The sequence below is a fragment of the Alligator mississippiensis genome, chromosome 2, assembly GCF_030867095.1.
Source record: "Alligator mississippiensis isolate rAllMis1 chromosome 2, rAllMis1, whole genome shotgun sequence".
Lineage (NCBI taxonomy): Eukaryota > Metazoa > Chordata > Crocodylia > Alligatoridae > Alligator > Alligator mississippiensis.
Genome location: NC_081825.1, coordinates 121248235 through 121273595, shown reverse-complemented (window position 1 = coordinate 121273595; position 25361 = coordinate 121248235). Strand labels below are relative to the sequence as shown.

Genomic DNA, 25361 nt, shown 5'->3' with positions numbered 1-25361 from the left:
AGCCCCACAGGGTGGGAGGAGCATAGCCCAGCCTTGCCGGAGAAAAGGAGGCATGGCCTGGCCCCTATGCGGCCATGCACGGTATGCTGTGCTGAGACGAGGGGGAGGTGATGGAAGGCAAGAGGCAGACATTGAGAATAGGCAACAGCTAGTTTGCCCTCTAGTAATGTATGGCTGCTCATCGTGTCCATGAGTTGCTACATCCTCATATCCATTTATCCAGTCCTCTCTGCGGCCAGGCAGAGGAAGGGGGCATGCCCCAGCTCTGGCCTGGCACACAGGGGAAGGGGTTGTAGCCCAGCCCTGGCCCATGAAGAGGAGGGATCACTGCCCAGCCCCAATCTGGCTGTATGAGGAGGAGTGTGTGTGGCCTTGCCCCAAACCAGCCGCGCAGGGGGACATGCAGGGCCTGGACCCATGGGTAGGAGGGGGCATGGCCTGGCACTAATATGGCTGCATGGAAGGATGCGGGCACAGCTCAGCTCCCACTCACCCGTGGGGCTTGGAAGTCTGCTAGCAGGGAGGGGTGGCTGTATTCGTTGCTACTGCTCCCCTACTGCTGAATTTCCCAACCCATGGGGAGCCAGCCCTGTGGGCCAGATGCCATGGCTCCACAAGCCTGAATTGCCCCACCAGCCAGCGGTTGAGCAGCCCAGCTGTGGTGTAGTAAAGTCAGTACGTCTTAGCTCTCACATTCACTTGCAACCATGGCAAGTCACCGGATGGAGCAACCCCCAAAGCTCCTCTATAACACTGGGCTGGGTGCTGGGTCTGACCATCGCCCAGTTTTGGGTGCTGCACAGAAGCAGGGGCTGCGAGGGACAGCGAGCAGGACCCCGCAGGGCTTTCCATCCTGTTCCTCTCCCTAGCTGCGCCCCCGGAAGCTCCCTCCCCCGACTCCCAAGCTCCCTGGCTCCCAGCACGTGCTGGGAGAGCTCTCCCCAGGGATCCACTTGGCAGCAGCACCAGGGGCTCAGGCGCTTGGACTTTGAAACTGTACTTCGCCACGTACTTGAGCGCCCAACGGCCGGGCAAGAGCTGGTCCGTGACGTCGCCGCTCATGCGGCGTGACGTCATGGGAGGGCTGAGCTGCCGGTGTCATGAAATGGAACGCCCACTTTGAGATAGCTGAGGGCTGCGGGCAGAGCCCCTCGGGGGCGGGGCCAAGAGGCGAGCCTATCAGTCAGGCCTCTCTGACGTCAGGGAGCTCCACCCCCTCACGGCGGGGACACAGCAGGGTGCTCTGCGCCTGCGCGGGGAGGAGAAGGGGATGCGGCCCATGGAGCCTCCCTTTCCTGCCCGGAGGGGGCGGGGCTTTGGCGTCACCCGGAAGGGCGCTCCCTATATCAGGAGACGGGTGGGGGTAAGGATTTCCTCTTTGGGCGGCGAGCAGCAGGCGAGGGGTGGTGTGTGGAGGCTTCTACCCTTCTTCCCCTCCGCCCCCCCTTCGCCGCGTGGTCTCGGCTCTTCGGGCCCCCTCGCGCTGTTGGCGGCGGTGGTCGCTGGCAACGCTGGGGATAGAGAAACGCCCGGGCGGCGGTGCGAGGATGGCGGCGCCTCTCTCAGGTAGGCGCCGTTGTGGGGGTGGGCGATGCTCCATGAATCCGTGGGACCTGCCGGCTGTGGCAGCCTCCCTTCCTAGACATGGAAGAGCAACGCCTCGCTATTTGGCAAGGCTCGCACTGCACCGTCGGTGGCAGAGCTGACTGGAGCGAGGGACACGCGGGAAAGGGCGCGGGGCGGGACAGGGCCTGAGTGAGTTGGGCCTCTAGCCCGCACGTGCTCCCTGCCCAGACTTACTGACCCGTGGGGAGCCGTGAGCTTTTGAGGCTTTTTTATTTCTATTTTTTTTGTATAAAATGTATTTTCTTCATATGAATCGATAGTGATGTGTATGTACACTGTCTAGCAACTGTTCCTTCCCACCGGAACCCATTTTTAGAGCCCTACACAGGAACTCCTTTTTCTAAACTCATATTCCAGCTCAAATTAGGCAAATGGGTCCCAAATCCTTTTGATTGAGCAAAGCAAAATCGTTCAAGCTGCACATGTGGTGCTACCCAGTTGGCAGGTACCCTCCAACCCAGGCTTCTCAGCCTGTGGCTTCAGCTAATCCATTGGCAGACATCCTGTGTGGAGCCTGAAGCCCAGAGGCTTGGCATTTGGCTGCTCCAAAGTTGCCTTTGGCCAATGTTCATTGGTACTAGCTAAGGAAGAGTTGGGTTTCTTTGTTTTTTGGGGGGTTTTTTGTTTGTTTGTTTTCCAAAAAAAAAAAAAGGCTTGATTTGGCTTATGGGGTGGAGGTGGAGTGCCCCTATCTTCAGTTCAAACAAGGCTGTAAACTCATTTGGCACCACAGGCTTGACTGGGTCCATGAATGGCTGCGCCTCCCCTTCCCCAGCCTCCAGTGTGACACATGAAGTGCTCCAGGCAGAGTCCCTCCCAACTCCTCAGGGTTACAGGCCATGTGTTTTTTCCCCAAACAGTGCAGGACTGCCACAGTCCAGTCTGGGCATGTGGAACGAATGGGCAGTCTGTCCCAAGCCTGTTGGGCAGGGTGGGTAAGCACATGGGTCAACTGAGACCTGAGGCAGCAGGGGGAGGGCTCTGCAGGCCACATTTGGCATGTGAGCTGTGTCTTTCAACCCTCCCTTATTGGCAACTGAACAAATCTAAGGCAATATAGAATAACCAGCACACACAACCTGAGGAAACTTTTAAGTTTAGATGCTGGCTGCTTTGGGAGGGGAAGGTGTTTTGGAGTGGGGGAGGGGTGAGAGCATGTATATCTGGTCCTATTCACAAGTTGCTTCAACTTGATCCTGTTCGCATCAGAACTAGTAGGGCCCTTCATTTCAGTGGGAACAGAAACAGATGCTTCCTCCTCTTGTACATTTATTTTTAACTTTTACAATTACAATGTTCTACTTTCCTTGAATGATAAAGCAATTTTATTTTCTTTTCAAAAATGCCCCTGGACTTTATAGGAGCTGTTACTGTTTAAGTAGATGTACTCGAGTAGAAAAAAAACTTTGGGTGGCTTGATTCTGAGCTAACTTGAACTGTAAGCTACCTACAGTTGTTAGCTTAATTATAAGCTTCAGAACCCCTCAACTTCAAAACTCCTGGAATTCAGATGTAGATTATAGCACTTATTAAAGACTGCTTTCAAGAAAGCATGCAAAGATGACTAATTATTTCTATTATTTTTCTACAGGTCAGTGTTGCTCAGTTTAAGATGCCTTTTGAAGATGGGGGTAAATGTAAACTTCTGGAAAAAGCTGCAACTAGCTGCTAATTGGGACTGGATGAGCTGGACTGCCTAGTTGGCCCCTATTCACAAGCTTCTTCCTGCCTACTCTCCCCAGTACTCCCTGCCCACTCATTGCAATTCCCTGCCCTCCAGTGAAATCTGGTCCTGTAGGTAGGAAAAGATCCTGCTTATATGGGAGGGTGCATTCATTTGGCTGCTGGGAGTGCTGCTTAGTTCCATCTAGCAAAAGGAGGAGATGGCACAAAGAGTGAGAACTGGCTACATGACAGTATCTACCATAGTGGTGCCAGGACAAAGTGAGTGTTGCTGATGCTAAAGCAGCCTCCAGGACCTGTGCACCCTCTCACCCTCTAACTAGATGGCTGTCCTCCCCTTCCCCCTGCCACCAATGTGGCACTACTTTCCAAACCAAGTAGTGCACATCCAAAATTCTGCCTTTTTACCAAATTGTATATATAATTTTTATATTTTAATATACATTTATAAAATGTTAAATTATATTAAATGGTCCTTTTTTTTAGGATCCAGAATTACTACAATGAAAGCCAAAAACTTAGTGAAGCCTCTGCCTCTTCCATTCCCCAAAATATATATTTATGTACATTTGAAGTTGTAACTTCTACTTTATGGAAAATGGAAACTTTGATATCTTTAATTTGTTGCAGGAGAGTTCAGTGTAAAGCAGTTTTTAGACTATCCCCAAAATGTTGTAAAATGACTTTCCAATCTAAGTATTTGAAAAGTACTTTAGGCATCTCTCCCAGCAGGAATTCAGCAAATAATGTCAAGACTAGTGGAAATGTTCTTAGGAGGCATGAAACCACCTCTTGTCTGAAATGGCTTGTCTTGAACAACCCTCCGTGCTAATGTTCAGTGGGAGAACCACATCCATTAAAGACACTGGCCTTAAAACTTTGTGTGTGTTTTGTTCTCTTCTGTAAGCATCCTGTTCTCTGGTGGGCTGCTGCTAGCAGTTTCCTATACTCGGCTGCACAAAACACAGGTTATCTGCTTTTACGTGGTTGGTGTGCCTACAGTGGCTAAGCTTTTACTAAGATACACTGGCTAAATCACACAGGGTAACACAACATGCAAGTGGAACTTGCAATTGCTGTGTAGTGATTTACAGAAAACTACAGTTGCCTGCTATCATGCTGCACTTTTCCTTAACCTAGGCAGGTAAGGCTAAGTAACCTTCCCACCACAGAACAAACTTGTGCCACCTGGAGTGCCCAAGCTGTCTGTGCTTACCCTTGATACTGATCCTAGTTTTCACTGACAGGGGAGGGGGGCCTCTGGAGTGAGGTTAAGTAGAGAAGGGGATGGGGGTGGTGCTGGAATCTAGTCAGCTTCCCCAAAGCTGTATCTAACTTAAGTTACAGGCCCCCATGAAGGTCATCAAGAACGTAAGTTTTCCTAATTGCTCTTGAAAAACAAAACCAAATTAGTGGGGTTTTTAAACTTCACATTTGGTCATGTAAGTTTTGGTTACTTCAGTGTGGTATCCCTGCTACATGAATGATGGTAGTGCTTCCTTTGCCTGGGAGCTAAAATATGGCTTAAGTTGCTGGCTTTTTGGTATTAGTGTTCTAACAGACTTAAGTATCTGTATTTTTTTTTCCATGAGAGTAAAGTTCTCAAAAAAACAGCTTTGTTTGCCAATGTGAACAGTCAAAAACACTTAATTCCCTCCCTTCCCTCCCCCCCCCCCCCCCCCCCCCCCAATATCTGGGTTTAACTAACCATTTTAGTGCTTAATAAGTCAAATGGTCTTGTTTTGTCATTTCTTAGCTATAAATACAGGATGTTCCAAAACTTCTGTCCATGCTCAGTACAAACAATGTCTGGTCTGGCTTTCCATTGCTGAAAAGCAGAGTCCTGGTGGTGGCAGCAGCTGACAGAATTAGTATGCCCAAGGACCTCCAGCTGCAGCATAGTGATCAATCCTCTGGCTCCCCTTGAATGGTGCCTAATAGAATTTGGTGCTGATTTTAGATCCAGATGGGTCAGCCTGGAGCATGCGACATGAGTGGCACAGGCAGCTTTTGTGTCATGCAGCAGATCCGGAAGGAGGAAAGCAGCACAGTCCACGGTAGCAGCACACAACATCTACGTGTGCTATGTAATGTACCATGGTTACTGTGCATTAAGTTTAGTACTTGTAATAACAGGTACTAACTAAATGTGCAGTAACTGGTACTACTGTTCAGTAGTACTGGCATCCAGTATGTTCAGTTCTGGGTGCCGCACTTCAGCAGGGATGTGGCCAGCATCCAGAGGGTCTAGAGGAGGGCTGCTCACATGATCTGGGCAACAGGGCAGGCCCTATGGGGAGAGGCTACAGGCTTCTCTCCACAAGAGAAGGCTGAGGGGGGATCTCGTGGCTGCCTACAAACTTGCCAAGGGGGACCAGCAGCAGTGATTCTGCCATGTGGAGCCTGGCTGGCAGCCTCCAGGCACCCTGGGTCTGCTGCTCTTGAGTGGCACGTGCTTTCTGTGTGTGTGCTGCTCCACTTTTTTTTTTCCCATGGGTTGTTTTTTTTGGCCTTGGATATCAGTGCTCCCTTGCAGCACAGAATGCATCTAAATGTGTGGTATGTGGCACTGCAGATGAGTTTGCAGCACTGCGTACCGCACTGCCACACACACCCAGATGCAACCACATGGGGCAAGTAACAGAATCTTGCTCTTAAACTGATCAGTGGAGCAGTGACTCTCCAAATTAGTAGTTCACATGGAAATAGGTTTTCAATTTGACCTGCTGCTTTAAGAGAAAAGACATATACAAGCAGCAGTAAGCAAGAAGCCAAGCAATCTTTCTCCCTCAGTGGTTGCTGCTACAGCAGAGAGGAGATCCCCACTTACTTGAAACAACTTTTTTAAGTACCAACAGCAGCTAGTGTGTGAGAGAGAGGAACTATTGCAATTCCCAAGAGTGGATTATGTAGCATTGGGGAAGATGACTGTATTACCTCCTATGAATAGGACTGGGCAAATAGGAGCAGGGAGTGGGGAGGTAGGGAGTTGCATAGTAGGCAACTTCTCTAGAAAACAAGAATGTATCAAAATACTGATGGAAGGGGAAACGTACAAGACTGTAAAAATAACATTTCCTAATTTTTCATCCTGATCTGTCGATAAATGTGTTGCATGAGGGTGAATGTGACTACTAAGTGGAGATGATGTTTGTGACTATTAATGAGGTGGTAATCCGTTCACACATCTGGAGAGCACCAACAGATGTTCGTAAGTTTTAGGAGGTGAGCTGTGGGTTGGAAAACTTCACAGAAATGGAGAACCTGGACTTCCAGTAAAGCTCAAATAGTGGCCCCTTTAAATCTTGGGCTGCTAGCCACTTCTAGCTCCACCCTCCCAGAGATTATAAAGCCTGGGTATGGAGGAAGACTTACTCTAGGCTGAGAAGCCAAAACAGTAGGAACAGAGTAATAGAAAGGAATTCTTCCCATTCGTCAACATGTTGAGGGCTCGGAGGTGGCCGAGATGTTTCTGTGATGGATTAAGATGGCCCCAGGAAGGAGAGAGAGATTATTGACAATGGAGGACAGAGGTAGGTTACGGCTTGGGGATTTTGAGGTTTGAATAAGGCCTGCTGGTCTGATACTTGCAGCCTATGCAGGTCCCTGGAAATGCAGGTCTTACTGAAAAACAGTAAGCGTCAGTAGCGTAACTAGGAGTGGGCAAGAGGGACACCTGCCCCGGGCACCAAGTTAGGAGGGGCACTGGAATTGCATCCTGCTCCTAGAACCTGCCCTAGTGGTCTCAGAACCGCGTGCCTCTCCTTCCCCACAGGGTTTGCCTGGGTGCTAGCTCAGTTTATGAATGTTGCTGGAGTAACCCCAAGTTTCTTGGAGAGAGAAGTCAGAGGTACCACCATGGGAACTTGTGACAGTTGCAGAGGATGGTTTGGAGTAGTTGAGCTGAGTGAGAAGTGCAAAGTGTAATTACTTGGGATTGTAAATATGGCTCTGGGGGCTAATATGGGGTGAGAATTCCAAGCATTCTGTTGGGGTTTATGAATGAGACAACATTTTTCAGGGGTTTAAAAAGTGGATATTGCTGTATTTCTGGACTTAATTTAAATTATGTGCTGTAATTGTTTTTATCAAGTTTCATTAAGTTGAACTGATTTGACTTCCTGCATTGAAAGCTGATTTAATGAGCTTAACTAAAAAAGATACTAGAAAACCACATTATACTACCAATTTCAGGATATCAGAGGTATTGTTGTTGGGTGTCTGGGGAGCATGAAAACCCTGTCCTACTTGTAGATATTTACCATGTTTTCTTGCATACAATACACCCAAGAATAAGAATAAAAATGCACACCTTGGTTTTGAAAGGCAGAATGAAGGAAAAAGAAGGTTGTTCTGTGTATGTAGTAAGTAACCAAATAGGAGCAGCTAGCTAGAGAGCTGAACTGCTCGTTGTTCTGCTCCCTGCAGATCTCATGCAGACTGTACTTTGGCTTTTACCCAGTCGAAAGTTTAAGCAGCAGAAACCACTGTCATTGTATTTCCTAGTATATAATGCACATTTCAATTTCCAGCAGCTGGATTTTAAAGGGGTGCATGTTGTATGTGAGAAGAAATACAATATTTGGAAAGTTATAAAGAGGCTGGAAATGGGCTTTTCTCTGTGGCCTTAGGGGACAGGACTAAGAGCAATGGCTTTAAATCGCAGAAGAGGAAATTTAGGTTGGAGATTAGGAGGAACTTTCCGACTATGCAAGTGGTCAAGCATGGGATCAGGCTACCTAGAGAAATTGTGCAATCTCCATCCCTGGACATTTTCAAGAGCAGGTTGGACAGACACTTGACTGGTATTATTTAGTCAGGGATGATCCTGTCTTGAGCAAGGGGGTTGGATGAGATGATTTTGTGAGTTTCCTTGCCCTGCTTTGTGTTTCCATCATGTTGGAATCCAGCTCAATCCATTTTACCTAGAGGGGAAAGTGCCCTATTATCTAGGCTATAGGCTGGGCAGGGTCAAGGAACCTTCTACTTCTGTTGAAGTTGGACAACTGGATAGGAAGGAATGCTGGTTTTTGAAAGAAGAAGAAAACATGCAAAAAAGGGCCTGACTCAATCCTGATCAGGAGGAGGACTTCTAGTTTTCTGATCCCAAAATATTTATGTATTAAGCACTCTGTTTAATATATAAACAGTAACTATTGATAAAACTGTGGCTTGGCTTGATCTTTCTTTGTTAAAGGAATTGGTGACATGGGATGGTGGAGTTTATGAACTTGGTGGCCATCCTGCATTGCTTCTAACCTTCGCAATAGGCCAAGTTTAGGATAGTTCAGGGACAAAATGGTGAGAAACGTAGAATCTATTCATCCTAGTAGTTCTGTGGCTGTTGCACAGGGTAGGATAGCATTGGGGTGTCACAGGCAGTTTAAACTAGGCTTCAGATTCTAGGATGTACCACAGGGCTCAAAGTTTTCTATGTAGTGCTACTGCAATTATCTGGAATTTTTTGCATGTTGTTTGTGGGATTTAAAATCTGCTCACAAATGCAGGAAATAAGAAAACCTGACAGTTAAGGGGGCCGGGGTTGAAGAAACTGATGTATGGGAAAAGTATATATTTAATAGCTTGACTTAGAACAGTTTGGGGGGAGTGAGGGAAGGGAGTACTGAACCAATATAAATTAAGATGTATAGGTATTTTAAAAAATCATGATGTGTTGAAGCAGGAGTCAATAATATAATTTTCTCCAAGGTGATAGGAACTCAGCTTGCAAAAGTTTGAAAAACCTTAACCCCTAAAGATCAACTTAGACTGCATCTAAGTAATGACAATATAATCTTCCAGTAGCAGGAGCAGTGGATAATGCTCGGATGTTTATCAGTATCATCTAATCTGTTGATAAAAATGTGCATGCCTTTTTAAAGTTTCTGCCATTGCCACTCTGATGCATTATTTCAGTAAAACAGAATAATTTAGACTATATAGGAAATAGTTCCTTAAAAGGAATTTCTGACAGATGTACTTCTATTGGAACAAAATTAAGCATGAGGGAAATTAAAATTTACTTTTGAGAGTATGAAATAGGCTCTCAAGAAAGAGAAGCCTAATTGTGCAAACTATAGTCAGCTAAAGAACTGCTTTACCGTAGGGACTAATCTCATGCTGGCAGCGATACTGATGTAAACTTCATCTTGTTTCTTAATTTCCATGAATATATAAAGATGTATCTTAGTTCACTAGAAATTTTAAAATAAAATCCCACTTGCTAATATTCCATTAAAGAAACTCATGCCTGGAACTGATCAGCTTTGGAGAAAACTGATTCACAAAACTCTTAAATTACCCTCTCTCATCTATTATCTCTCGTCCCAAAGTCAATTGACTAACACTATGACAGGACAGGACTAAATAATTCACTGGATTATTTGCTGAGTTTCAACTAAGAAGCAGGATTCCATTGTGTGGCAACTCTTATTATACTAGTTTACATTATATAGGGTGACAGAACAAAATAAAAAGTAGCAGAACATGAAATGATTCAATTTACATTAGACACTGAAAAGATATATTGCCTGAATGACAATTTTAGTGCAGTTTTTAAAAATCTATTTAATTGCTGAAACTGCTTATTAAAAGAACCCAATACAGAACACAAACACTAATGGGCTCCTAAATAGATTGCTACTCTACCACACTAAAAGTAAAAAAGGTTTCTAAACCTGATACTCAGTGGTAGAAGACTGGAATCCCCTTTCTCCCTCATGCATTCCGCATTTCTAACATACTGCACTATATAGCCTACATAGCCTATTCTCCATCACAGAATTGCTGCCCACCCCCTCCAAAAAAGTTCCCAATGTATCTCATGTGGCAAGGTTTTTGCCCCTCTCATTCATTTTAATTTCTTGAAACAAGACATATTTATACATAAACAGTGATTTGCTAACAAGCATGGATTCAGCTGTTTCAGGTAGTAGTAGGACATCCTACTCTTGAACCCAATATTTATTAGTAGTATATAACATACAATATCTTACACTATTCAAATGTTGCAAAAATACAGAAAGTTGTGCAAATGTTGTATAAAAGCACCCAATACATAATGGTTTAGCACCAATTCCAACACAATGTTTAAACTGATTATGGCCCTGAAAATATTAGTTTGAGATGAACTGAGGCCAAGTTGTAATAATTAAATCACATGAAGGAGTTGCTAATATTGCCACAAAACACTTACAGTATATGCTAACTGAGGTGTGTACTGGATAATTTTAGAGGTACATAAATACAACTAGGTATTTATCATAACATGAGCACAAGCTTCCCATTTTGTACACAGAAGCCAACAGCAGAGCCACAGCTGGAATTTCTGGGGATGGAAATCACAAGGAAATAGTAGCTAGACTAACAATTTTGTACAATCGCAGAGACAATTTGCTAACAGAACTGCCACACCTCTCATGCTCAAGCATTCCTTGGCCCACCGAACATTTGTCACATCTAAAAAGTGTTAGTCACAAACAGAATATTTGTATACAACTGCCGAAAAGGCCCTACATCCCAAAAAGAGAATGTACGTTTTCTGTTTTCCAGTTTGACAATTCTGAGACCACTACAAAAAGCATGACAGTTATTGGTGGGTTTTATTATTATGGTCATATATTTCATATGTGCTGTGTGACAGTGAAGTTAATTGAGTTGGTCATTTCCTATGGGCAAGTAAATGGTGGTGTATGATTGATACTTCTAATTTTTGTCACATCAGAAACTGTGGCTTTCCTCATACTCATTCAATGTAGAGTTAAAGCATCAGAGTTACTATACTCTTGTGAATATTTGTAAGAGAATTAGCAAAGAAAACACAAGTATAAATGAATCCTTTTTTATTGTTCTATCAAATGGGCTTTTTCAATTATTTTTAGCCATGGATTTTGAAAAGATATGTTTAGAATCTACATGACTTTGGGCTTTGTTTTTGCAACATAATTTTCCCGTGCTTATAAACTTGAAAATGACGAAGCTGAAGACAAGACTAATTGGATGAGAGACCTGTGATGAAATATATTGCAAGTTTTGGTATTGGGTATCTTCTGTTCTTCCTACCAGGCTTTATTGAATCAATGCTCCAAACTAGCACTAGGGAGCACTGTTAGGGCATCTGTCCTGATGTTTTTACAAAATCATATTTTGACTTAAGAACTCATTGACCTTTCCACGTAGGCTCGGCATCTGAGACACATTCTAGCTCTGATGACAGCAGTCTATATACTAATTGTAATCTTACCCTGTAGTGTTGATAGAGATACTATACCCTGGAGTTGTTTGAGAAAAACAATGACCTATGACAGGCCTATAAACTCTGTTATTGGGCGATACTGTGTTAATATTTTGCTAGAGAGAGACGATTTGGGGGCTTAGCCTTTAAACTAGTTCTTTGTGCCTCCAGAGTTAGTGATGGCTATCAAGATGGGACAGTATAATCGCCACCAAAACCACTGGGTCTGTGTGCCCTTTTTGATATGTCTTTGAAATGATAATATTCTGCTTATTACTTAAATTTCAATGTGTCACTTTTTTTTTTTTATCTGATGTGGCCGATGTAAGTGTACGAGTTACTTTCTCTTCAGGAAGGTTAGACAGTACTGACGACTTTGAAGTTGTTGTTTGTTCTTTTGGTAGGGGCTAAATCATGTGAACTTGTTCATAAAAAAAGTGGGGATATAATTACTTGAGGTAATTTTAGATCTTCTGTGTTATCAAAGATGAGCCAATGACAGACATGAACTGTAAATGACTTGACTTATGAAAGAAACATGACATAGAATCGAGAAACTAGGATTTGAAACTCACAGCAGTAATAAATAGGCAACAATTAAAAACGAATTAATTAGGAACTTGGTGGGTTACATATAATTCTGGAGAATCCTAAAGCATGAATAACTGCCAGGAACATCTTCTCCGGGAAATGAGAAATGGTGTATTGAACTCTCCAACTGTCCTAATATTGGAGTAATATGAAGTTCATTCCTCCAGGCGTGTGTGTGTGTGTGTGTGTGTGTGTGTGTGTGTGTGTGTGTGTGTGTGTGTACACAAAGCTGGAGGAATGTCACACACAAGACAGTATATATATTACATGGAGGAATATACACACACAAGGCTGGTGTCACAAAGATGCCACAGAGGCAATTTAAACTCTAGGCTTCAGGTTCTAGGATGTACCACTGAGCTCATAGTTTTCTATATAGTGTTACTGCATGTATATATATATTCCATGTATATATATTACATGGAAAAATGCAATATGTACCTGAACTCAACATGAAGGAATTGTGTTTGCACATTAATCCCTGACTGGGAAAGTAGTGAAAATATAAATCCTTGATTCAACAAAAAGAACACGCAGTGCAGAAAAATGTGTCCATTCCCACCTACTGTGGGCCCCAGCTGTGCACTGGCCATGTTGTTCAAGCTGCCCTGTCTGACTCAAAACTTCAGTTAATGTGCTTGCTGTTTCTGAATAAGGAGGCTCATAGTTTGGTCACACTTTTTATCCAGGGTACAAAGGATGACACTTTTGTGTAGACACCTGGAGAGTCTTTGACTCCGCAGCCATAACCCCAGGAAGTCACCCCATACACAACCCAGCTTTCCCCTGGCCGTTCACACATCAGAGGTCCACCACTGTCTCCCTGGCAGCTGTCCACATGTTTCTGTTCCTGGAGATTTCCAGCACAGAGCATCCTCCCTGTGAACCTTCTCTTGTAACGCTCTTCACACACCCTCTTAGGAAGCAGGGGGATGGCAGCTTGTTGTAAAGTTCTTGAATAGGCTTTTCCTGGAATGAAAGACCTAATAACTAAAAATCTATGTTTAAATGAGGGAACCTGGTTTCGTAATTTCATGTTAAATACAAAAAATAATTGTCCAGTGTGCTTTTGACAAATCCAAATGTCAGTGGATAAAAGGAAAATCTGAGTGTATTTAGCATACCCTTACCTGTATCGCCCCAGCCTGTGATGTAACAATTGGGGGCAGTTTTCTGTGGTCTCTCTCGTCTTAGTGGCAAACAGGCAGGTAAGACATGGGTGCTGAATCGGGCACATTGTTCTTCTGGTCCCTGCAGCCTCACTAAAGCAATGTCATAATCACTGCTTTCCGGCCTGTACTCTTTATGTATCACAATCTGCTGGACTCCGATTTCTTCTTCGAACTCTTCAGGTACTAGTGTGTGATAATCCCCAACTCTCACAATGTAGTTCCGAATATTGTTGCCATACCTAAGAAGGAGATTAAGCAAATAGAGTTCACATCACATGCATTTCAGTCCTCCTTGCACAGCCAACTGTATTCAAAGAGTCTTTTTAAAACATATAATAAAGAAATGCATTATTAATAAACAGCTCATAACTTTTGATTATGAAAATGGTAAACTAATTATCTGAAATGTGAATTATCTAAAATTCAAACTGTCCAAAAAATGATAATTTAATATTTCAGACATTCCAAATTAAGATACCTTCCCCCGCTTATGAGCTATTCAAATAACCTGGGATTCCTCTGTTTGTTTATCAGAAGAAGTAGGTATCTGGACAGAATCGTCCCATACCCTGTGTAACTGAAAGACCTTTAACCACAGACGGTTTGATTGTGCAGAACATAGCCATCTGATCATAAATGACCATTCTTGTTTTGTGCTGTAAAGAAACTTCAAAACCTGTTGGAGTCAGCCTGACCATGGCCATAATATGCTTATTATAAGAATTATTTTTTATAGTCTTGTGAGACCAGGATTTACAGAGCTTATTGATTCACAAATTCTGGCTACTATTGGTTGTATTTATCTTTTTAAATCAAACCAGGCTATGCCAATATTTTTCCCTTTGATGCATTTCCTCTTCCTGATAAGGCCCCTGCAACATTAAACAAGTTACCAGGATTTGCAGTATTTCGACCAATATAAAGGGGGCAGGGAGGAGAAGGAGAGGTAGAGTTTCTCCAGTACCTTCTCCAACCACTTCCACTCACACTCCCGCAGGAGATTTGTCCACCATCCAGTGGGACCGGCTTTCCCTTGGGTCTAGTGAAGTTTGCAGAGAAGTAAAGAGGAGTCCTAGAAAGCAGCACAGGGCTGTTTTTCTGGAGTTTTTACTTGGTATATCATTGTATCAAGTCCTGTAAGTTTTGTTCCATTTTTAAGCCAAACTCCTGTTGTAGGTGATAGGATTCTCACCTGATGAAGAACTGAAACCTACAGTATCCAGAGTTTAGCTTGACAAAATCTTGAGCATGGCCTGTAGGATATGGCCAAATATATTTCCACACTGTTTGCTTTAGGATAGTTGTATAAAATGTCTGCAAGAAGCTAGCTTGTATTTGAGGTATATTGCATTTTTTTATGTGAAGGGTACTTTATGCTGCTAAAGAAATGAAATAAGGCTTTGTGTTAGACAAAGCTGTTGTTAGGAAGCCTACTTTACAGTGCTAATATTGTTCTTTCTGTGTAATACTCTTACCACCACACTGTACTTCCTTTGTGGCAGGAAATTATAATACACAAAACCGCAGCTGACCCATAATAGTTGAAAATTGCAGAGATGTAGAAAGTGATCACTTCGTGGGCATATCCCCGTGAGCACAAACATGTGGCTTGCAGCGCCTCAAGCCCATTTGGGATACTGCAAACTGCATGCAGTGCACATGCACCTTTGCGCCATGCTGCTAATTTGTAGTGCAGTTTTTTTTTTTTACTCCAGTTCAAAAAAACACGCCACTAAAAAAAACAACCAAAAAAGGCATGTTACATGGTGGCACGAGTGTGTGCCATCAGAAACTCGAGCCTGGCTGGCCAGAGCCATGCTCTGGCTGCAAGCCAGGCTCTGAGCAGCTGGCTCAGCATTGCTGTTGCCCCACTAGACCCCCAAAACCCCACAGGTGCTGGTCCCAGCCTTCCCTATCCCACCCAGGTCCCTTTGCCACGCATGCATACAGCACACATATAGAGCTGTGCCACAGCATGCATACAGGGTCGTGCCCGTGGACAAATAGCAGCGGCACAAATATGCCGCTGCTATTTGTCCCACAGGAAACGTATGTCCCTGCATGTGCATGTTCATGGAGACACACCCTGTGTATTCTTAAACTACAGCAAAACTAAGCAGTGACTGTGCATGAAAATGTACTATTAATTTCATGTGGAGATGAACCTTTAGTGACTGTTTACCTGAAAAGTGAAAAAGAAAGAGGGAAAAAAATATTTAATCTTCCATTGATTAGGTTTATTTGGAAGCTATTTAACCCCAAACCTTCATTTTGGCAATACTAGACTCCTGTTTAGGTAATAAAACTTAAGTAGTTCGAAAACTTTTACAAGGGCATCAATTTCCATTCTCCCATGACAAAGTCTCAGCATTAATGTCAACATGAAAGAACATAAGCAAGAGCAAGAAACACCTCTCTTCGTATAAGGAGGGAGCAAGGTGAGAATTGCTCCTATTATTCATGTCTTATGACATGGTAGTTTGTCTCTCATTTCCAAACCCCTCTTAACAGAGATTTTTCTTAAAAGAGAATTTGAATAAGTTTCTAAATCCTCTTTTCTCCCCATACACCATAGTGAAAACTCCAGTGATACCCAAGGGCTCAGTTCTGTTCTTGCTGAATCAAATGACAACGTTCTTGGGGTAGACGACTGGCCTCTGAAGTATCCCATTTATTCTTGTAGTGCTCCCAAGGATATTTTCCACAATAACTGAGTCCATTAGACTGTAACTAGTTTCTGGAGCATGATACATCCTCTGAATTTGGCTATCTGAACTATGACATCAGCAGCAAACTCCTAAATTCTGCATCAAAGTAGATCATCTGTCAAAACCTCCAGCACCTGCTGCCCATTGGTAATGCTAATCATTTCCTGCTCTGAAAACCATGAACCCCTTCATCCGCATCTAGATCAACACATACCTTATTTCAGACGGGGCAAGTCAATTATATAATGAGTAATTTTATATACCATGTCATTGTATCAATTATCAGCCTCAGGTGTGCAAGGTTAGCCACAGTCCTTGGATGTTTGTGGGTTTTTTCTGGGGAGGGAGTTAGTGGTTTTTTGATTAGTTTTTCTGTGTGTGTAATTGTCATTTTGTTATGTTAGCCACTGCATAAAAGTAATTAAGGGGAAAGATAAATATCATATCTGAAAGGACAATACAATTGCAACAGAATATAGGTATGGATTTTGGGTTTTCTTTTTAAGGTCACATTAGTCTGTCACTGACTTCTACTGTTATATTGGTCTCAGATAGCATTGATGTCTCTTCCTGTTTTCATATTTAAAAACTAGTTATAATATGTATTTCCTATTTTGTAGAAGACAATTATTGCATGCACCAGCAGGATAAGACAGGAGGCCGAGAATTGGGAAACCAGTGACTTTTTTCTCACCATTGTCCCTGACTTGATGCATGTTGACCTTTTATAAGTCTCTTCCTGAGCCTTAGTGTCCCCATCTGTTATGAGCAGTTTGAAATCATGGAATGAAGCATGTTATGTAAGAGTTTTAATATTGTTTTATTTTTATACATAGCTGCACGTAAGTCTGCAACGGGTCAAATGTGTCCGATAGCAGAGTCCCTGCCTCATGTGGCTTCACATCCTACCAGTTTTCCAACATTCTCTCTCAATGTTCTTCTTCACTTATATGAAGAAATTTAACATCTCTGTTACAGTGCAATGTCTAAGCTTTTACTGTTCCTGTAGTACTTAATAGAATACAATACAGATATCCTTTTGCCAGCACTGTCTGAGGACTGTTTAGTAACTGACTTTTCATGTAAACATAATAAATGAACCCAAGGATGGACCAAGCTGGTAAATTTTCAGCAATATTTCTAGAAAATCTTAGGCAGAAGGCAAGACAGGGTAGCACAACCCTAGAGACTAATTTATTCAGAAATGCATACACTTCTGTTTGCAGCAGCCTGCATCTAATGAAACAGGCTGTTACCTCTGAAAGTTTAGATATTTCTGAATGAGTTAGTTTCTAAGATGCCACCCTGCCCTGCCCTGCCTTCTGCCTGACTTCAGACTCTCTCTAGAAAGTCTTAGTGCTCAAAGTGTTTATAAGTATTCCTATTTAAAAAAAAAAAGGGCGTGTGATTGGTAACCACAATTACTCTGCCTGCAGAAATTAAAAATGTTGGTAGTGTGATGAATCTATTTCTTTTTTTTTTTAACAATGGGTATCTTTCTCTGCATAAAAATCTGAACACAAGTCATTTGGAAAATGTGTGGGCAATCTTCATTACGTGCTTTAGTTAAAGACTAGAGGCTAGGATGTTGCAGATCTGATGTTGCTATCTTCTGGAAAGTGACTTAAAGGTTTCTGAATGAGAAGCAGGCAAAAAGCAGCACAAGGCTATAAGATGTGGCATTACTAAATCAAGGACACTCAAAAGTCATTCACAGCAGTCTTCATTTTTAATAAGAATACCTGACACCAAGTGCTTGAACATATCCTCCTTAGTAATAAGCCTTCCTGTGAGGCTTCCCACAATCTATTTATAAGACTTTTGATTTTTGTTCTCACTTGAAGTTGATGGAAACCACTTCATAGTGATATGTATGGCAAGCTGAACATACTATCAAAGTCAAATGGGAAGTCGTGGGTTGCTCATTTATTTGTGAAGCAAATCACTGAACTTTACTAATTATAGTTATACAGCTATAAACTATAACAACAGGAATATACATACATCATTAGAAATGTTTTTATGCTGCCAAGTAAATTAATTCCACACTTATCTTTTGCACCTCTCCATACTGGACACCGTCAAGGTAGCTGAATGGTTAAGGCCACACACTATTGAACATAGTCCCCTTTCACTCTTGCAGAGATTATTTACAGAACAGATGTAATGCTTGGAATGTAAAGAGTGTCCTGACACTGGAATGGATTAGGTTGCCAGCCAAATACTTTTCCTCCAGTGTCACCTCTCCCAGTGGGTGAGATTAAATACTAAGAGAATAACAATTTGGCTGAAGTTACCTACACACTAGCTAACTTTATATATATTTTCACTGAAGAACTCTAAAATCTACAAATACAGAAATGTCTCTTATTTGGTAACAATGTTAATGGACTTTCTAAGTGTGGTGTAATGACATGATATCTTGTATGTTCTCTTAAATGTAAGCCCAAGAAAAGTGAGGTATACAAGGACATTTCGTTGACATTGCAGTTGTTTTCTCTGTTCATATTTCATAACTCCATAATGATTAATCAAGATTTGGTGGAACCCCAATCAGGAACCTAAATGATGCAGCACTGAAGCTAAATCAGTTCAGCAAAAGATGCTCTTTCCTCTGGCATTGATGCAGTGCTAAACAGTTGAATAATGTTTATTACAGAGCCTACATTTTTTTAACTGTGGATGTCATTGTCCTAAAGAATTATATATTCCTAATGGAAGCCTAGACACACCACTGACATTCCTTGTTTGTTTGTTTTTTTAATATTACATATGAATGTCCCAATATTATTAGGACAGATGTATGCAGCATCACTAGCACAAAGTAAATATCTTTCATTTTGCTTAGCATTTTAGTCAGACGTTATCAAAACATCTCTGAAAATGCTCTCATAAAAGTTGTAGATATACTTTTGTCTGCACAAAACCCCCCTCCTCAATGTTACCTTGGAGAAGTGCGGTAATGCTGACTTTGTACATATAGATAGGCATATGCTCACACAAACACCCATTGAGTACATTGACATGGGTTTTGTGTACACAATAAATACAACCACAAGCTATCTTCTCTTCTCTCATATACTTAATTTTTCCCCTACACATCATTAATGCGGCAGAGCCACACAACTGCTTTATCACTGATGCTTCCAAGTTCCTAATCCTGGTTGTGTGGGTGTGCTGCACATGTGAGGAGGTGGTCAGCAGCCTATGGTGCATCGCCACACTCACGTATTGGACTGTCCTTTAAGCCAATCTTATAGAGTGTGGCATTAAAGCATCCAGCTCCAGGGCAAATCCTGCTTAGTTTAGTTCATAGGTTGTGGAGGTGCTCATGCCCGGGTGGCTAGCGTGTTGGTTAACTTATGGAGCGCTAGAGATGAGAATCATTCTCATCCCACTTTTTGTGGTGGCGTTCAAATGCTTATAGGGCACTGCTCCCAACTCCATGCTGTTGCAACCTACCTACCTCAAGCGATTGAAATTTGTTCCTATGGAAATTTGGCAGTCTATACTCACATAGACACTTCTCTTGGATAATCTGCCCTTTTTAAGCATTGTGTTTTGCTTTTCAGTAGATAGGGCTTTATCCATAATGTTGAGTGAGTGCACTGTTTTGAGTCTATGTCCTAATGGTTGTCATTAAATACTACATTTTTAAATCTCCTGGATATCAGAATTGTATGAAACGTGACAAATGTGCACCATTAACTATATGACAACATCAAAAATCAAACTCTTTTCATTCCTTCTCCGGTACTGGTTTAACAATCAAAGAGACTCTTTCCTCCAACCTCCCTCTCTCTCTCTCAATATTAAAATGTTTCCTCTGCTAAACCAGCAGTAATGCAGGAAGGAAGATGGTTTATGTTACTTGATACTGGGCTTTCTACCATCAGTCAGGGCTGGGATGGTAACTAAATAGGCTTGCTTTCCTCTTTGTCCTTTTCCCCAGCACATGAAATAACTTTTCCTTGACTTTTATAAGGGGAAGTGCCTTCTGCAATTTGAAACTTGCAAGCTTCCTGTGTTATGAATTAGGGTAATTTTTAGCAGCCTGGCAAAAAGATTCAAGAAGGCTGACTTGAATTAAGTTCCTTTTTGAAGTTACAGTTCTTAACAGGGTGAGAAATGCTACTCCTCATAGCTAATGCACAATTCTGTGCATTTGTATGGTATTGAATGAGCAAACTGCCAAATACAGATTTAACCTCTGTCAGTGCACGGGCATAAATATGTATCCCTTCAAAACATTTCTGAATTCATGTGACTTGCAGACAATAACTATGTTTTCTTTCCCATGACTGCGTATTTGGTCACATTTTAAATGTGAATGCTCAAGTGCCAATAGCAAAAAGAGGCAGAATGATCTAGCACAGGAGTCAGCATCTCACTGCCTTTGAACTAGATCTTACCTAGAGCTTCATTCCCACTGCAGCTGTGGACTAGGGTGCTTAGCCCATGCCATGGCTGGTCATGCTTTGCTGGTGCCACTACGAGGCAGCTGGAAGAAGGGTCAGCAGCCATAGCTGGATCCTACTAGCCACCTTTTTAACCAGTCTTTTTACCCTGAAAACACTGTTAGCCACTGGTTTAGTAGGTACAGGAGGGGACTATGCTGGGGAAATCTGGGTTCTGTGGGAAATCTGGGTTCTGTTCACAGTTTTGCTACTGACTTCAGTGTAACACAGAATGTTTAATCCACCTATGCCCCAGCTTCCTTCTCTGTAAAATGAGATTAATACTTCCAGAAGTGTGGCAAAACTTGAATTCATTGTTTAAAAAACACTTTAACTTCTTTTTTGCTAGGAAATGCTAGAGAAGTGGGTTTTTTTCTCAGATTCAGACTTCAGAAAGATTAATTTTAGGACTGTGTAACTGGTATAAAAATCTGAGCACTCTAGTAAGTGTCTTCATTCTGTCCTGTTCACTGTTGCCATAAGGTCCTGCATATTTATCTTTCTGGACTGGAGAAGGGAAGATGCCGACCGGTGTTTTCGTAAGTCTTGAATATGGTGTGTTATTGAAAGCTTTGTAATATGTTTTGATAACCTCTATCCTTGGTTACTACAGCAAAAATGGTAAGTTGGGACAAAGAGGCTAGTTTATGCTCATTTTGAAGATAGCAAACCCCAGACTCTTCACTGTCAGTCTGTACAATACAAACAGCTTTGTAGCTCAGTGGAAGTGGTCTGCTATTTAATAAGCAGTCTGACCACTATGGCTTGAAGTGTTACGAGGAAGAGTTCCTCAGGACTGCTGGAAACATGAAAATGAAAAGATGTTGAGTAGCTATCACTAAAGGAAATTACCAATTTCTATTCACTCTAATGAAAATAATCACCTCCCCCTTCTAGAAGGCAGGAGGGAGAAAGAGAGGGAGCTAATAAGACTGGGAGTTTTTCATTCTTCGGCAAATTTTTACAAACTTCCTTTAAAATTATTCCTTAGTTCTTCTCTGTTTCTTTACCAGTCACTACTGCAAGATTTATTCATGCACAGCACAAATAATTCTAAAAATTCTAGATAAAATCAGAGAGAAGCATAGCTGGAACCTTTCTCCTTTACAATAGTTAATTATATCCATCTTCTTGTTACTAAATTTAGTGTTTGTTATACTGCAGTAATTTGAACCTGTGCCAAGTTACTAAAGTCATGATGGCAAAGTGTTGAATTTGGCTGTTTCTGAAGAAATGAAGCAGGAAGACTGTAAAAGACAGAACTGCTATTCGTGCCAAAAGCAAAAGGCATTTATATTTATTTGCTATAAATATAGTAAAACTAGATGACAGTTTAACGTGGGGCTCGTTAAGCAGATCAAGTCGAATTCAGGTGTGACATAAGGGAGCTTAAGTTATACATCAGTTGGTAAATTGAAGGAAGGGAGCTGAATTTACCATTATGTATTGTGCAGCAGTCTGACTAGACAATGGTGTAAGTTATATCAGTGCTGGTCACTGCCATGCTACTATCACAATTATTCAAGTTGCTTCTCCCCCTCCCTCACTCGATGCCCAAGACAGCTGCTTGGGTCACCCAGCCCTAGTTGCACCACTAGCTGGGAGTACACTCCATGGATATAAACTAGGATTGTACTTCCAGCTCTCCTAGGGATGGTGATTGAGGTACCAGCCCTGGGTGCAATTTTAGTATCATCTTTGTATTTAGCTACTGATGTTTTAAAGTTCCCCTGAGTGTGTTGGAGGCATCCTCACAATGCCTACAAAACACTTAGTTTTTTCATACACTAAGAAACTACAGAACAAGGCAGTTCCCAACCTGGCTGAAAGAATAAGAAAAAATAGTTAGACCCAGATAAAGTTAATGTGCTTTTCCCTTAGACTCAACAAAATAAGAACAATACTTTGATTTAAGAGAGGTTTTTACAGGTCAGCCCAGTTACAGAGCTGTAACTTGGAATTCTGGCACTTGGGCAGGGGGGAAGCTGAGTGTTAGAGTCGGCTGGGGCAGGGGCAGTGGTGCTGAGTGGTGAAGAGTCCTACACCCCCACACATGGACTGCTGATATCCCAGTGCAAGCTGCTGCTGCTGCTGACATGATTCAGGTTCCCCTTCTGGGTTGCTACTGCTGCACAGGCTCCCCGGGAGCTCCCATTCTGGTGTACTCTCTAAAGCATCACCCAGAGCTGGTACCCCACTCGCCCACCCCTAGTTATGCTGTTGAGTCTCCAAAGCATTACAGGAAAATGTCAGTGAAGCTTGATGTCCGACTATGTCCTGCCAAACAACATAACAAAACCAACCTGTGATTTGTGTGGTGGTTGCTTAAATCTTCTCCTGCCAGGGTACCAGAAAGGAGTTATTTGGGAGGGGGTGGAGAATTGTGCTAAAAAGTTAAACGATTCTTCTATGGAGATTTTCCCTGGAAATGCTGAAACTTTTATCATAAGTCTCCTGAATGATTAAGGACATATAAGTAAAGCCAAACTGTAAGAGCAAGAATAATTAAAACATGAGTTAAGCTAAGGAACACAGAAGTCCCACCTCTTTGGGGACAGTTTTCAGTCTGGCATTTATATCATTCCCACAGGCCTCACTAAGGTGGCAATGCAGTTGTACTGAAAATGTGTCCCACTGTTAATAATGCCAACGCACCTCTTAAAACAGTGTGCAGCAGTGAGTACCCAGCAGCTGCTGATGAGAGTGGCACCACACAAAAGTCTTCCATCTCCATGAGATGATTTCAAGCGGAGGGCAACCTGCCAGGGCCAGCCTCCCCTGCACACAGAACAAATCAGTCATTTCTTTACTGCACTAAACAAAATGGAAGAGTAAAGGTAACTGGCAAACTCTTGCAAGTATACAGCCAATATCAGCACCTTGGTTTAAAAAACTTCAGACTCGTGATACTTACAGGGTAACAGCTAAGAGTCCATTTAATCATGTTCATATAGCATTTGGAATTCTATTTATCAGCCCTCGAGGCTAGTTTACAGACCGCTTGGACATCTAACTCTCTCAGCACTTCATTCTACTCTGACTTGGTTTAATCATTCCCTCTCATGTTACTCTTGCTGTGCCAGAAACACACGCTGTCCCCCCACAAAATATCAGGCAAGCCAAACAAAAAATAGTGTATTCTTTTCCATACAGAATGTAGCTACAAGGCCCAAAGTTTCCTGTGATCAGGGAGCAAAAAGGATTCCAGGAAAAAACTCTGCCTCTCCTGCTCTATCAGTTTGGATAGGGATGAGGTCTGGATAGGGATGATCCTGCCTCAGGCAGGGGTTGGACTAGAAAGAGGTTCATTCCAGCCCTACTTTTCTGTGACTCAGACTATTAATCCCAATTTTACATTTATCCTGACCTGTATGAAAGGGAAGCCTTTAGTCCATTAGACTAAGGGAACAGCAGGAACCACAAGAAATATATGGATTAGCTTCATCTTTCTACAAGTAGTCATATGCTGAATGTAAATTCTAGCACTTCAGCCATTCTGGGAAACACATTTCCAACTCTATAAAGGTGGGACTGATAATAGATTCTCAAAACTATTTTGTTCTTATGTCCTTCCACAGACTGATGGGACTAGCAAGAAGGGGAGCCATGAACTACTAGGAAATGTGTAGCAGTTATCAAACAGACAAGAGTTAAGTTTGTTCGCAACTAGCCATAGACCTGCTACATAGCAGCAGACACAGAATTCATCTAGTCTAGTATCCTGTCTTTGATAGTAACCCATACTAGATGCTTCAGAGGAAGATGGGATACTCTGTGCTTCGCACAGGTGTACTCCTAGTTCTTAAAAGTTAGAGGTTGGCTCAAACACTGAAACATGAGGTTTAATATCCCTTCCAAATTTTTTCTTAATGTTAAGTAGGTTAACTTGAGATACTCTTAATACACCCATGTAAACTATCTAATCCCTTTTTGAACCTTGTCAGATTCTTGGCCTTGATAACTTCCTGTGAGAATGAGGGCTAGTCCAGTCACTGTATTTAGTCAAATATAAGACAACCCTGAATATAAGATGGCCCCCTGGTAATTAGATTCTATACATGAACAATTTATACATTTGTTATAATTTTCCAGGTATGGAGTCTAATTATTGGAGGTTTCCCTTGAATTTGTCATCCTTCTACAGCTACAGCAGGGAACATAAATGTGGGGGTCAGGTAGCCCCTTTGTCTTCTGCCCCCTGCAGCCACTTCCCATCTGCCTGTTACTGTCATACCCTGCTCTCCCTGAGTATGTGAAAGTGAAGAGCAAATTTAAAAATACTGAACTTCAAATAAATATCCTTGTAGTAATTTGCACATAGTACCCATAAACTTAGTTCATCCAGAACTGATACATTTTATCATTTCTGAAATTGCTATAAACACACTTTTAAGCAACTTTTGTACCTACTTCATAGTTTCATAGCTGGTAGGGTTAGAAGCGACCTGAGCACATCATCAAGTCCAACCCCCTGCCCCCTGGCAGGAAAAAGTACTGGGGTCAAACAACCCCAGCAAGGTGTTCATCTAGCCTCCTCTTAAAGGCCCCCAGGGTAGGAGCCAGCACCACTTCACTTGGAAGTTGGTTCCAGATCCTAGCCCCCCTGATAGTGAAGTAGCACCTCCTGATGTCTAGTCTGAACCTACCCTCTGCCAGCTTGTGACCGTTATTTCTTGTCACTCCTGGTAGTGCTCAGGGGAACAGGGACTCCCCCAATACCTGCTAGTTCCCTCTGACTAGTTTGTAAACAGCCACCAGATCCCCCCTCAGCCTTCTCTTGTGGAGGCTGAACAGGTTCAGGTCCCTTAGCCTCTCCTTGTAGGGCCTGCCCTGCTGCCTCCTGATCATGTGAGTGGCCCTCCTCTGGACCCGCTCCAAGTTGTTCACATTC

The 25361-nt window shown here is 42.5% G+C and overlaps 1 protein-coding gene, 1 long non-coding RNA gene and 1 other non-coding gene across 5 annotated transcripts in view; 2 read left to right on the top strand and 1 right to left on the bottom strand.

Annotated features, from left to right (window-relative positions):
• Window positions 1-251: 251 nt before the first annotated feature.
• On the top strand, window positions 252-4189 carry LOC106739269 (uncharacterized). Of its 2 annotated transcripts, none has more exons than XR_002092648.2 (2): window positions 252-1566; window positions 3796-4189. It is a non-coding gene; the product is annotated as an uncharacterized LOC106739269 (long non-coding RNA). The 2 variants fall into 2 exon arrangements; XR_001372499.3 differs by having other exon boundaries at window positions 3218-4189.
• On the top strand, window positions 1595-1724 carry LOC132248937 (small nucleolar RNA SNORA24). The gene has a single exon (XR_009460408.1). It is a non-coding gene; the product is annotated as a small nucleolar RNA SNORA24 (small nucleolar RNA).
• A 6042-nt stretch (window positions 4190-10231) lies between the features above and the next one.
• The window catches only part of PRSS12 (serine protease 12), a 94757-nt gene continuing 79627 nt past the window's right edge, over window positions 10232-25361 (bottom strand). The window contains exons 11-13 of one of the 2 annotated variants that reach the window (XM_019494247.2): window positions 23126-23248; window positions 13264-13544; window positions 10232-13102 (exon numbers count right to left, since the gene is read on the bottom strand). In XM_019494247.2, coding sequence (XP_019349792.2) covers window positions 12795-13102; window positions 13264-13544; window positions 23126-23248 — 712 coding nt within the window. In that variant the 3' untranslated portion in view covers window positions 10232-12794. Of the gene's footprint in view, window positions 13117-13263; window positions 13545-23125; window positions 23249-25361 lie in introns of both variants that reach the window. The other variant, XM_059722098.1, reaches the window with a different exon arrangement.